At 46.1% G+C, this 14,883-nt stretch overlaps 1 protein-coding gene across 1 annotated transcript in view; it reads left to right on the forward strand.

Moving 5' to 3' along the window:
- Acoxl (acyl-CoA oxidase like) overlaps nt 1–14,883 on the forward strand; it is a 297,983-nt gene that overhangs the window by 141,483 nt on the left and 141,617 nt on the right. The window contains exons 12-13 of the mRNA XM_032902341.1: nt 4,127–4,243; nt 11,836–11,989. Of these exons, the coding sequence (XP_032758232.1) occupies nt 4,127–4,243; nt 11,836–11,989 (271 nt within the window). The remainder of the gene's footprint in view (nt 1–4,126; nt 4,244–11,835; nt 11,990–14,883) is intronic.

Raw genomic sequence — 14,883 nt, forward strand, 5'->3', positions numbered from 1 at the left:
ATTCAATATTATGTATCTGCTGTGAATAGTCACTCAATATTGTGCTGTGCCAAAACAAACACTTTCATGAAGAAACAGAAAGTTCCATATGTGGTTATCATGATTTTATTATTGATGGTTTCTTTTGCTGTCTCTGTGTGAGTAAAATACTCTGAAAGGATATTTAGAAAATCCTTGATGAATTACTGGTGATTGACAGGGATAGAAGACTGGGCTGCCCTACCTGGGTCTTCTCTGTGATTGGACTTTGAGCTTCATGTCTGGAACTTAACCTTGAACGTGGTAGATGCCCAGAATCTACTGTGCTGATGGCACAGGTCAGACACAGCTGCCACCCAGAGGAGTGGCCTGTATATGGCCATGCAAGTGTTGGTAAAATTTTGCTTCAATAATTATAAATACAACTATAGCATAATTATAAATATTAAACCTGAAGAGAGTAAGGACAAACAGAAGGTTTTAAGTAACTACATGAAACCATTCATGCTGCTGTGACGAAGCACAATTGGCTGGGTAACTTAAACAACGGACACTTACTTCTTGTGGTTCTGGAGACTGAAATGCCACAAGTCCAAGAACCAGATTTGGTATATGTGTGGTTTGTCTCCATGACCTGTCTTCGTGAGTGTCCTCACCTGACCTTCCTTCAACACAGGAGCTGAAGGAGGGTTTAGTGGGTAAATCAGATTAGCACCCCACCCTTATGACTTCATTTAACCTTAATTACTTCCTAAAAGCCCTATCTCTGAATAGTGACTGGGGAATTAGGGCTTCAATGTATGAATTTTGTGGGGACACAATTTAGTCCATAGCGATAACCTAACATTATGATGACAACATTATTGGAAATTTGATTTTTTTTCTTTCTGTTTTTGGTCTCACTACGATCCAGCAGAAGCTGAGAGGTTGCCCTGCAGGCTGTTCAACCTCTCATTTGAAGCCACGCCTTGCTGTGGTTGGTTGAAGATGATATGGGAGAAAGGGGCCCAGGGCAGGGGATGATAGTGTTCCAGGGACAACCCTGTGGAGTGGTCAAACTGTGCCTAGGGAAGTCTGCTCCCTCTGCTGTAGTGCTGTGCCTGTGTGTGCCTGGTTTTGTTTGCCTCATCCCCTCCCACCCGTGTGACACAGCCAGCTTGTGACTTCTAGATGTCTTATGCACTAAAATGGTCAGGGTACCTTTCTTTTTATTATAAATGAAAATACACTGAAATAGATTATGTTGAAGAAAGTCTGTGTCAAACATGAAAACTAAGAAGAATTTTCTCCTGGTGATTTGTATATGCTTGGCCCAGAAAGTAGCACTATTAGGAGGTGTGGCCTTGTTGGAATAGGCATGGCCCTGTAGGAGGAAGTGTATTACTGTGGGAGTGGGCTTTGAGACCCTCTTCCTAGCCATATGGGGAACAGTCTTCTATCTGCCTTGGATGAAGATATAGAACGCATAGCTCCTCCAGCCTCATGTCTGCCTGGATCCCACCTTGATAATAATGGACTGAACCTCTGAACCTGTAAGCCAGTTCCAATTAAATGCTGTTCTTTAAAAGAGTTGCCTTGGTCATGGTGTCTGTTCACAGCAGTAAAACTCTAAGACAGAAGTTGGTACTGGGAGTGGGGTATTACTGTTGTAGGCCTGACCTTACTTTTGTTGGGAAGAATGTGGATTTGGGGACTTTGGATTTGAAAAGCAGTGGAATGCTTTAAGTGGGGCTTAATGGGCTATCCTAGTAGGAATATGGAAGACTGTTGCTGGGAGTGATTTGAACGTATAGACTTGGTCGAAGAGGTTTCAGTGGAGAAGGATTTTAGTATGTGACCTAGAGACTGTTTTTGTGGTATTTTGGTGAAGAATGTTGCTGCATATAGCCCTTGTCTGAAAAGTCTACATGAGGCTCAGGTAAAGAGATTTATACTAATTGCATTGACAAAGGAAGTCTCAAAAAAGTCCAGTAGAGACTTTGTTCTCTGGTTTAGTCTTATGAAGAACACTCTGATCAAGCATACAAACTTAAAAAGAAAAAATTTAAAATGTTTGGTTCAAAGAGTAAAAGGGTACCAGGCAGTGCAATGGAGCTAAATCCCGTGTTTAAGGAAATGGACAGATTAAGGGGGTGGTGACCTTGGGGCAACATCCCATCGAGCTAAATTTAGGTCCAGGCATGGTAGTACAAGCCTTTAATCCCAGGAGACAGAGACCAGCAGATTACTTAGTTCAAAGCCAGCCTGTTACAGAGCAAATTCCAGGGGGGAAAAAGAGCTCAAGGTCAGGTGTGGTGATGTACCCATTTAATCCTAGCATTTCAGAGAGAGAGCCATGCAGATCTCTGAGTTGAAGGTCACTCTACAGAGCAAGTTCCACGACAACCAAGCTTGGACAGTGACGGAAACCACTGGAAAACAGAAAGTTGTTGATAACGTAATAGAACAAGGTGGTCATGTTCTAGCCCCAGCAGGCAGCAGAACTTGGCAGCTCTGACTTTAGAGTCAAGAGTAGAAGGGACTACTGGGCAATTGATGCTGGTCAGCTGTAGCTAAGAAATTAGTGGTGATTAAGAAGAGACCAGCATCACTGAGGTGAAATCTGGGAAGTGTTTTTGAGAGCACAAAGAAGCTGTGTTCCAGAGATAGCCAAGGTTGTACCTCGTGCTGCAGCTCTACTTGGTAATGTATAAGAGTCACCCAGGTGGTACTGGTTTTGAAGGCATGAGGGAGTCCTGGAGAGAAGCTGAGGCTTGGCACTGTGAGAGGCCATGGAAGGCCATTGGTGAAGGTGCAGCCTCAGTTGCAGTTGATAACCCAGGACTGAAGGGGTCATGCAAAGGGGTTGGCGCCATGAAGGAAACTTATGAGGTACTATTTACTGGTGAAGCCTAATTGCAGCAGAAGACCCCAGTGTATTGTAGATGCCAGTACCAGGGGATGACCACCAAGAACAGCAGCAGCAGTGGAGTAGAGTCAGAGTCTAGAGTGCTACTGAGGGCAGAACTGGAGAAGTGACCCAAGCCCTTTTGAGAAGCCCAGAAGATTGTGTGTGGATCCCAGACATTGGAACAAGAATCTGTGAAGTTGAAGTAGCCTTGCAAAACCTAAGATATTAGAGATGCCAGAGCTGTGGGATGCCTGCCGAGGAAAGCTGCTCACAGGGAGTGGAAGCAGCCCAAGAGAAAGAAGTTTGTTGTAGTCAAGAAAGATGAAAGGAGTTGGATATTAGACATGGAGATGCACAGTTTGAGTTTGCCCAGCTCAATAGTGTCTACAACACACGTTTCCTTTGTGTGTTTGAGAATGAACACACACACACACGCAAGTGCATGTACATGTATGCACAACATGATAATGTTTATGTAAAACATTGCTTTAAAAAAATCAAACCAAGCTTATGGCTGTTTAAAGACAGAATGTCACCAATTCCAGAGCCATAGACTATTGGGGGCAAGCTCTGTGTCAGCTCTGGGTTGCTCACAAACTGTGGCTTTAGGTCACAATCTATGACAAAATCTTCAGGTTTGCTCATGAGGCTTGCTGCAGAAACAGTTCCACCCGTCTTCTAGAGGAAAGACATGAGATGCATCTGCCTCTGAGGGCCCTAAAGCTGCGGGTACAAGCACAGAATCTTCAGGATGTGGAGAACACTGTTCCTCGCAGAACTGCAGGGGGCCCCAGGAGCACTGGGAGTAATGATCCACCTGCAAACTGACAGGAGTGTGGAGGCCACCACCACCCTCCTTGTTGCAAATGTCCTTTTGAAATATGTTCTAGGCTACAGCTCCTGTCCTATTAATTATGTCACAAACCCAGTAAAGCTGAATAATTAATGATCGTGGGGCACTTGCAGCTATAAGATGTCATGTAAATGTTAAGGAGTACAAATTACTCCATGCATTAGGTAGATATGGTGCCTTACGCGTATTCCACCGTGGGAAGGTGAATGTCTAGGGAAGCTAAAGACTTTCTGTTGGGTTTTCCTCGGAAGGCTGGACTGTTTTAAACACATTTTAGGAGACTTGGGTTTCTATATCCTGCAGCATTTGAAATACCAACGCTGGCTGCCACTTGCAGCCATGAAAATGAAGTCACCTACTGCATTTTGGTAAAAGTTTTGTTTTTTGTTATTTATTCTCTCTAGCCGAAGGCAGTTTGGGCCCAAGGGCAAAGAAGAGGTGAAGATCATTGAGCACCAAATGCAGGCATTCAGGCTGATGTCTCACCTGGCCACAGCCCTGGCCCTGACCTTCACCAGCAGGTGAGATGGCTCTGGGGATGCTTCTCTCCAAGGAAGCCTTGGGGAGGGGGTGTACGACACAAGACTCATTTCTGTGAGCAGGAAAGGGCCTTGGTGGGGTGGGAGAAGCTGATCCCAAATGCAAGGCAAAACCCAAAATTAACTTAGTGTCCAGAGTGTGGAATCCACCAAGAATTCATGGATCTACAACAACAGATGGGAGCTGTATCGATGGCTCAGCACTAAAAGCATGGCTGATCTTCCAGAGGATCTGGGTTCGATTCCCACTCACATGGTGGCTCATAACCATTATGAGCTAAGGATACTCTTAGTTATGTTTTAATGCTGTGGCAGACACCATGACCAAGGCAACTCTTACAAGGACAACCTGTAATTGGGGCTGGCTTACAGGTTCAGAGGTTCAGTCTGTTATCAAGGTGGGGGCATGGCAGCATCCAGGTAGGCATGGGGCTGGAGGAGCTGAGAGTTCTACATCTTCACCCAAGGTAGTCAGGAGAAGACTGTTTCCCACATGGCTAGGTGGAGGGTCTCAAAGCCCCCCTCCCATCACACACACACAGTGACACACTTCCTCCAACAAGGCCACACCTATCCAAAAGGCCACACCCACTCCAACAAGGCCACACCTCCTAATAGTGCCACTTCCAAGGCCAAGCATATTAACACCACCGCATTCCACTTCTGGCCCCCATAAGCTTATTCAAACATATGAGTCTGTGGGGGCCATACCAAGCCATACACAATGCAAAATACATTTAGTTCAACCTCAAACGTCTCATAGTCTATCACATAGCCTATTAGATCCCAGTTTCAGGGGATCTGTGAGCTCCGTGGTCACAAGGCACTCTCATGGTGCACAGATATGAACGTAGGCAAAGCAGTAGGGCACATAAAATAAAATAAACAAGCAAAAAATAATAAAAGTAGAAGAGAAAAAGTGACAGATTTGAACAGTTAATACCTTCACCTTCTGGTACAGTTTCTAAATGGACAGTGAAGCTAACAGCCAGATCAAGGCATGCATGTTGGGGCAGAGGTGGGTGCTGAATAAAATCATGGTCAAGGCACCGTAAGTGCACGGCATGTCACCTTCACCACAGGCTTCGCAGCATTTTTGCCTTAATTTATTTATGTGTTTGACTATTAGCCCACATGTATGTATGTGCACCACATGTGAGGGCATGCGATACACCAAAACCGCAGTTACAGATATTCTGAACCATTATGAGTACTGGGAACAAACCTGGGTCCTCTGGAAGAGCAGCGAGTGCTCTGAGCGGCTGAGCCACCTTTACAGCCCTCTCCCCAGGCTTTGAATGGAGCTGTCAGATGCTCATCTCCCAGCCCAGGGGCAGGGTTGTGCGTCACTGCAATCCCTCCGTCCTAAAGACAAAAAAGAAACTTCCAGGTTTGCCTAAGATCACAGAGCCCAAGAGGATGTGGACAGTGGGGCTGCCAGGGTCAGCTCCTGGGTAACTTACAGCCCATGTTTGTTGGAAAACGTACAGGGTGACGAATGAGCACGGTTATAAGACTGCTCTGCTAGACCCTGCCATGTCTGATGTGCTGCTGACCTGTGCGGTGCCAGAGTCCTTGGGCCTGGCTGGGGTCTTCTTATAACCCGAGGCAGGGGGAGTACTGAGAATGAAAAAGAAAAATCAGTTTTAGTCCAAGCTACATGAGGAAAACAGAAATCACTCACGCCCAACATATGTTACATCGAAGTTTCTGAACCTTCCTCCCAGTACTGGGGTGTCCCAGCGTGCTGTTCTGTGATAAACCAGTAACCAAAAGCAAATTGGGAGGAAAAGATTCATTTGCTCACAAGTCTGTATACTTATCCATTCTTGAGGTAAGTCAAGGCAGAAACTATGGAGGAACACTGCTTACCGGCTCACTCCCCCTGGCTTACTCAGCTTGCTTTCTTATACAACCCAGGATCACTTGCTGAGTAGGGCTGACACCCACAGTGGGTTAGGCCCTCCCACATCAGCCATCGATCAAGAAAGTGGCCCAAAGCCTGGCCTACGGGTCAATTCGATAAAGGTAGTCTCTCTTCCCAGCTGACAAATACTAACCAGCGTACAGGACTGAACCATGGCTGCTGTGCGTGCTGGGCTAGCATAGGACCAAGCTACTTTTCCCCTGAATTTAGGTAGAGTAAAATGCACAAATTGTAGTGTGAAGTTTAGTGAGTCTGGGCACATATGAACTGTTGTGCAGCGAACATTCTAAGTATAAATCATTTTCATCACCTCAGGAAGCTCCCTGGGTCCCTTAGTTGAACCCCACTTCATCACCATAGCTAGGACAATGCACATTCTGACTTCTATTCCTGTAGCTTGGTGTGATTCACTCCAGTAGAGACGAACCTCAGTTCTAACTTTAGGATTCAAGGTGGGAAATGGCAGGTGATTGACACAAATGAATACCCAATCACAGAGCTGTTTTTGTGTCAGGTGTGGTACTGTGCTGTGTTGTCAAACCCATCACCAACCCAACTGCTCCATGGGCTTCTGAATTCTTGACTGTTGCCTGCTTGTTGTGTGAGTGCAAGCACATGTATGTTGTGCATAGGAGGAGGTCAGAGGTCAACCTCAGGGGCTTCCCTTCCTTCAGATTCTAAGGAAGTAGCACATTCCAGTTCATGGCAGCTTGGCCGACCTACACCTATTTGAATTTACCACCAGCAACCTCTTGCCTGAGACAAAGTCTGAGTTCTCACTGGGACTCTCAAGTATCTTCTGTCCTAGAGAAGTTAAAGTTGCATTGTGTGGAAAGCCTTCCCTCTGGCACAGGCCCTGTCTACCTGTCCACTTCTCTCTTCTGTTAAGTCTACTATTGGACTCCAAATTTCATCCCTGGGCTCACAAGTCTCCTGCCAGCCCCCTCCCATCAGCACCTGCTGCATTCATCCCCCACACTCTAGCTGTCAGCCTCTTAGACAAAGCTCTTCCAAGCCACCTCCTGGAATCCTTGCACAGTTACTCTTGGTTGAGGACCTAACTTGTGTTGAGAAGTTGCGGGTCATTAATTTGGTGTCTTCATATCTCACAGTGTCTGACTCTGCATAGATTGATTCAACTAAGGGAATGAAGTTACCTTGTTCAGTGATATCACATTTGGCTAAGGCATTGGTTAGAGTTTTGTATTTAAACTATCCTGATAGTCTGTGAAGGAGGGATTTCATGTTGTGAAGTTCAGAAGTTCCTGGCCAGGGAAGCAGGGAATGGAGACCTCCCTTTGGAACCATCTAGTGAGATTTGCTTTGAAAAGAAATCTCCTGGCTTAGAAAGAAACTAACAATTTTTAAAAAATCCTGTGTGTAGTGCACCAGCTCAAAAGAATGTCTGGGTCTGCCTCTTAGTTACTCATGACACAATGGGCATCTCGAGCAGTCTGGGCTGGGTTCCAGACCAGTGGTGGAGGAAAGGGTGTGGAAACACTCATGTAGCTGTCTTTCAGATGGATTTAGTCATTCTCTAGAGAAATCTTCCCACTTGGCACCTGTGAGGGCACACTTCAGGTAACTGCTAGTGCATACTCACGTGCTCATAGTGTACCAGGCCCCGCCTTAAGATTTCTCATGCACTGACTCTTTCAACATCTTGAGATACCTCAACAGAGCAGAAGTTGTGTGTGTGTGTGTGTGTGTGTGTGTGTGTGTGTGTGTGTGCGTGCGTGCACATGCGTTTAAATACAGAGGCCAGAGGGGCACATTGGGTGACTTTTTCTATCTCTGTCCACTTTATTTACTTGAAACAAAGCCTCCATTAGACAGGGTGCTCACTCGCTGTTTGGGGTAGGCAGGCTGGCCAGTAAGCTCTAGGGATCTTCTGCCTCTCCCTCCAACACTGAGGTTGCAGGCACATATGCCTTTGCTATGTTTTACTTTTTAACACGGGTACTGGGGATTCAAGCTAGGCTGTCTGGCCAGCAAGCCCTGGGGATCTGCCTGCCTCTGCACCCAACACTAGCTAGCTATTCCCCTGCTACATATTTACCTGAGAGAAAAGAAGCCATGTGCGTGCTTTAAGGTGTACACATAAAATTTCACAGCCATTTTATCTGTAATAGTGCCAAACAGGAAATAAATGAAGTGCTCATTAATAAGCAAACACACAACTGAAGGGTAGTATATGCACTACATAAAATGGAATACTAACTGTCAGGAGAGAATAGCAGTAACTAGTCAGTGTTGTAACAAGGATGGCTCTCAAGGCAAAGCACTAATTTATATAAGGAAAGCACAACATGTGTGGTACAGTCCTATAAAAGTAAGTCTATAATGAGTGGCAAAGAACCTGTCCATGGCGACCTTGGGATGGGGCTGGAGGGAGGGATAGACTGCAGAAATGTGTAGGTAATTTTGCGGTGCTGTTGAAAGTGTTTGGTGGCTTGACAGTCTCATTAGAATATACAGCCATCAGATCTGTTTAAAAGGCTTGTTTTAAATTATTCCCCAATAATGTTGATAAGAAAAAAGCTTTAAGATGAAACCGGTAATGGAGCTTATGACGTGTGTAGGAGCTCTACCTCTCTGTATGCATTATCCCTGTCTCTCTCTTTATGTATAAGCAATCTGGGTAGTGTAATGGATGGGAAAATGAAATGGAAGTGCTCTATAAGGAAAACATTCCCGCATCGCCCTCACAGCGACACAATATTTTTTAACAGAAATATGATAGCCAAAATATATATTTTAAGGCCTAGAACGATCACTAAAATTAATGTAGTATGTGCTGGTTAATTGCCCAGATCAGACTGTCCTGTGGGGGCACTGTGATGACTAATGTGGAAGGGTCCAGCCCACTGCGGGCGGTGTCACCCCCTGGGCAGCCTCTCCTGCATTACATAAGGAAAGTGGCTGAGCAGTGGCAGGTGAGCACCAGTACACAGCTTCCTCCGTGGTTTTTCTGCTTCGGGTTCCCGCTTGGAATCCCTGCTCTGACTCACAAGATGATGGATTGTTCTCTGGAGGTGTTAGCCAAGCAAACCCTTTCTTCCCCAAGTTACTTTTGTTCATGGTGTTCATCCCAGCAGCAGAAAGCAAACTAGAACATAGTTTAAAAGTCAATAGTGGATATCTGGTTTCTCATCAGAGCTCATAAATTCCCCCCCTTTAAAAGTTAATGAATAGAGACAACACTAATTAATATCCCAAACTGGATAGGGAAACCATGTGATCATACTTCAAAGTACTAGTCTGAAAACTTCAGTGAGTTTTAGATCCTAGTACTGTTCTACTCTTAGCATCTTGGCCTCCCTTGACTTTAATGCCCATGTCTAAGGCTTTTTCTGTATCCTAGAGTTTGGTTGCATAAAGACGGTTCAGCAAAGCTTCACCCTGGCCTTTAGTTATACAGTAACCTGTTTTTAATTCTTTTTTAGTTTTTATATTTATTCTTACTTTTTTTACTTATTCACTTTACATCCTGCCCTCTACCCCTTTCCTGTCACCTCCTCCTCCCACAATCCTTTCCATCCCCCCTCCCATATCCTCTGAATGTGTGGGGGCCCCCTGGGTATCCCCTCCTCCCTGGCACATCAAGTCTCTGTGAGGCAAAGTGCATCCTCTCCCACCGAGTCCAGACAAGGCAGCCCAGTTAGGAGAACATATCCCACAGACAGCAATAGCTTTTGGGACAGCCTCTGCTCCAGTTGTTCAAACCCACATGAAGACCAAGCTGTACATCTGCTACATATGTGCAAGGAGGCCTAGGCCCAGCCCATGTATGTTCTTTGGTTGTTGGTTCAGTCTGTAAAAGCCCCAAGGGCCCAGGTTAGTTAACTCTGTTGGACTTCTTGTGGAGTTCCTATCTCCCTTGAGGCTGCAATCCTTCCTTCTGTTATTCCCTAAGAGTCCCCAAACTCCACCACTGTTTGCCTATGGGTGTCTGCATCTGTCTAGTCAGCTGCTGGGCAGTAACTTGTTTTTGTAAAAGAAACTGAAGATGAGACCACAGTGAAGATATTCAAAGAAGAAAGAGAAAGAAAACCTGGCCTTGTTTAACTATGGCCTTTTGAGGAGGTAGGAGGACCCACAGTGGGAGACCACCAAACATGACAGTGTACAGTAGTTGTACCCACAGATGGTTGAAAAGTAAAAAAAAAAACTGGTAAAAATAATTTTAGAGAAGGAATTAGTCATACTCTGCATTCGCTTCCGGCTACTGCTCAAACTATGCCTATCTCTGGGAGTCCATTCCAATGCCCAGTGGATGCCTAGAGCCATGAATGATAGCAAACTCTACATACAGTATACATCTCCATAAAACTATATTTTTCTATAATGCCTATAATACATTTATGTAATTCATAAAATTAGGTAAGAAATTAACCACAATAACCAATAATAAAATAATACAATTATAGCTATGTATTGTGAAGATGTTCTGTGGATATGGCCAATGTCTTTCAATGCCTGATTGTACTGCGCCTGCAGTTCTTACGATGTGGGTTGGTGCAGTGCCTGTGAGGTGAGCAGGTGAGGGATGATACAGGCATTGCATACAGTGTTGGCCAAAGGTTACCTGCATATAAGCACCAGCACAGGACAACAGGCAGTTGGATAACTAAGACTCCTACGAGGCTCTAGTGAGTGGTTGGGATGGATACGGTATGGACAGTGTGTGAGAGATCATTCATATTCTAGATAAGGTGCAGAGAGATGCTGGGAGGTTTTAGCCGCCCAGAGACATGTTCAGTTTGAAACCTACAGACTGTTTGGTTTTGGAATCTTCCATTGAGTATTTTTAGATCCCAGTCGACCACACTTAAGTCAGACTGTGAAATCCATAGACTTGGTGTCCTAAAGCAGCACAGAGCTGTGCTTTACAGTTCTGGGAGCTGGGGATGCTTAAAATGAGGGAATCACAAGTTTACCTCTCTTTGGAAGGATCTAGGGAGAACCCACATCCTTGAGCTTTTTAAAGCTTCTTGGGGCCACTTAATTATTTGTCCTGCTCCCTCCTTCCATCCTCGAAGCCAGCAATGCCCACTCGCTTCCTAGTGCTGCCTCTCTGACTCCTCCTTCCCTCCTCTGCTCTGTCTGATTCCCTCTCGTACACAGACACTTCCGTTTGCATTAGCCCAGCTCTGTACCCCAGGTTTCTAATCACATCTCCCAAGTCCCCTTGCCATGTGAGAGGACTTATGCACAGGTTCCAGAGGTAGGAATATACCCTTCTTTGGGGATCATCACTCTACTATACTACTATATAATCCAGAACCCCAGAACAGGGGGACTTTAAATGAATGGCAAATTCACAAGGTATGCAAAACTTTTGGAAAATAATGTAGAACCAGACCTATGTATAGACAGAGAAGAAGAGAGAGAAGCATGGTGCAGAGAGGGAGGCCAGTGTTAGCAATGGAGCTTAGGAATTGACTGCAGAAAGGCAAACCTGGGCAGAAGTGAAGGAGAACCTTCGAATGGGGACAAGTAGAGACCGGTGGTTGCAGGCTCAGAGGCAGTGCCGGAAGACAGTTTTGTAGAGGATCCTGGGTAATAACTGGGGTTCATGGATGCTTCTTCCACATGGGTTTGACACACTAACACATCAACCACACATCTCTACTTTGCCTTACAGGCATGCAGGCCACATCCTGGATGAAGACATCCTCCAGGGAAGGGAGCTCATCAACAGACGCTCGCTACAGGCACTGATGGCTGGGCTGAAAGCCTACAGCACTTGGGAGACTGTCCGCTGCCTACAGGACTGTCGTGAATGCACCGGAGGCATGGTGAGCCCCTAAGATAGCAGGCCTGCCCGATGGTCACCAGATCTGCAGGGCTCTGCACTGTACAGTGTGTGTCTCGGAGCGGGATTGTTGGACCAAAGCAAGTCTTTGACTCTTAAGGACACTGTCACTGCTCCCATACTCTGGGTACTTAATATTAGCCTGTGACCTCTGCTTACCGTCTTATATGGTGTTGCAAGCACTGATGGGGACATGCTTGGCATGCTATAGCTGACCATGAAGATCGCTGGCGAATGTCATTGAACTTGAAGGTTGTGGTTGACAGGATAGGAAATGGCCACTGAAGATTCAGATGATCAAAGTTCTGCCCTAGGATTAAGTCCCGTGGGGAGAACACAGGAAATGACTGTCCCCAGCTCCAGGAAGAAAGGAGAAACAGAGCATTTACAGGCTGCAGCACTGTCCCCAGCTCTAGATCTTAGCCTGGACTGTGACGTAAGGGGCATTGGGGGTGAGAAAGTGCAATGTGCGTCTCTGGGAGTTGAGGGGCTCAGAGAATAGCTGCACTGTGTTGCTTGTTCCTGGGATCTGTTCATCCCAGATAAGCATGGACGATGGACCAAAGAGACTGTTCTGCCCAAGTCCAGCTCGGTGAGCCAATGAGTGAGTCTGCTGTGGTTACCTAGAGAAGCACAGGTGGCAAGGCATCCACATCACTGAAAAGCTCACCACTGGATTACGGATGTGTGCTAACATGCCCGGGATTGTGTAAGTTCTGGGATTTGAGTCCAGGTCTTCATGCTACATAGCAAATGCATAGTCCCACAGGAATGTTTAGTTTGTACACAATTCTTGCTAATTGTGCAACCCTTGCTTCTATCTTGGTATATTTCTCTCTATCCCTCTTCTGCCCTCCCTGACCCACCCTCCCCCATTCCCTGGGTATGGGTGACATCCATGAAAGTTGGATCTCTGGGGTCCCCACCCCCCACTGCCCCGCACAGTTTTCATGCAACCCTCTCCAAAAAAGTCTCCTCTCCCCAGTAACTGCCTTTTACTTTTATCACTTTAGAGCAGGATCTTGTGAGCTGTGTAACTTTTGTTCACTTTCTGGGCCTGGCAAGGTTTGGAGCTTCTGAGTCTTATGAATCTCCTTTCTCCGGAAAGGAGTGTTCAGTTCGGAGAAACATTTACAGAATAGAAGGGGGTCTGTATCAGGTTCTCCCACAATTCTGAGAGCTGAGTAGGATTCAAGAAAACTGTATGAGACAAAGGCAGTAAAAAAGTAGAGCCAACACGGTGTGTGTGTGTGTGTGTGCGCACATGTGCAGGATATGTGGATATGGTGTGGGTCTGTGACTCAGTGGTCAGACTTTGGCTGTGGCGGTAGTCAGGGTTCAGTTCAAATGGAAAAACAATATTGATAACCTCCGGAAATGTATCATTTCAGCCACACATAGTCTGAATTCAATAGTTCCTGCAGCTCCCAAAGGACGCTTTCCAGAAAAGAGGGAAGGGAAACACTTAATGGACGCTTGATCTAAATCCGATGCTGAATTTACTTGGATATTGCCTAAAATATCTGTATCTAAAAAGAAGGAAGAAAAGTTGTAGCTTTAATAGAGAAAGGGTCAAGAGAAAGTCAAGGACAGTTCTAGAAAATCAAAGGGGAAGGATGTTTGGAAATGCTGTTCCCTGGAGTTGGGGAACCCTGTGGAGAGATAAATGGAAGAGGATAGAACTGCTGGCTGAGCTGGGGGGCTTCTCCCATGAGCTATTTGCTGGCTCATCAGAAAGCCAGAGTGGCTGAGTAGAAGTGTGCCCAGTGTATTCGTGTGTCCTCTCGGCAGGATGTTTTGTGGGAGACCCCTAGGGAAGGGTGAAGGAGGAACAGTGACCTCTGACATGGGAGTGAGTCCTCCTGTGCCAGATCCTCCAGGATAGCCAGGGCAGTGGCTTGTTCTGACTTCTCTTAGAGACCCAACAAATCAAAAGACCGCTCTCCCCGTTAGAGCTTGCTTTCCCTTCAGAGAGGAGGATGGCAGCATCTGGGAACAGAACTCAGGATTCCAGAGCAAGGCTGGGTGAAGAGGTGGGAGGTAGAATCTGAAGGGATCAGGCAGTGGTGGGAGGCTGTTCACAGGGATGGTCAGGCACAGCTGGCTTAGACGGTGTCCCTCTGAGAGATTCCTCAAAGGCCCTCTCATCCACCTGTGATCTTCCAGTCACCTTGCATTCCTCCTTTGGCTTACCCTCTCTGTGTTTGAATGTAGTCTGTTTCCACTAAAACACGTTGGGCCTTGGCTCCCTAATGCACTGGGATTGAAGTGACGGGGCTGTTAAAAGCATTTGGGATCATGAAAGGTTTTCTTGATAGAGGTACAGATGAAATTGTAAGCTCTGAACCATGCTTGGTCTTTCTGGCTACTGACCTCTCTACCCCATCCTGAAGCTGGCTAAGACCCTATTTAGGAGTTACCTCATGAAGACAAAGCATGCTTTAGTGGCCAGGAAGTCCCATGGAATTTGGGATATTTGCATCGAGGAGACCAAACGTTTGGGAAGTCACAGGTTTTAGGAGACTTGTGCTGTGAGCTGGAGATAGATAATCATTGTACCCTGTGTCATTTCTCCAGGACCTCTGTGCCGGGACCAGGGGTGAACGCAAACCAAGTGTGTACTTCTAGGGTGTGCAGCATGCAAAGTGGCTAAGGACTAAGCAGGGACCAACTGATAGACCTGTGGACAGAGGGACTGACGGACAGAGTATCCACTTTCTCTCATTCTTACAACTTTGTGAAACTTGTCCCCTCTCACCTTTCTGTGCGTAGTTGTTATTTTACCTCAGATACTTGAGGGATTTGGGAGTGTGTGGGTTTGCTCATGTGTGTGCGTATAGAAGCTACTGGTTGATGTTGGATGTCTTCCTCAATCCC

This window comes from Rattus rattus, chromosome 5 (genome assembly GCF_011064425.1).
Source record: "Rattus rattus isolate New Zealand chromosome 5, Rrattus_CSIRO_v1, whole genome shotgun sequence".
NCBI classification, from domain to species: Eukaryota; Metazoa; Chordata; class Mammalia; order Rodentia; family Muridae; genus Rattus; species Rattus rattus.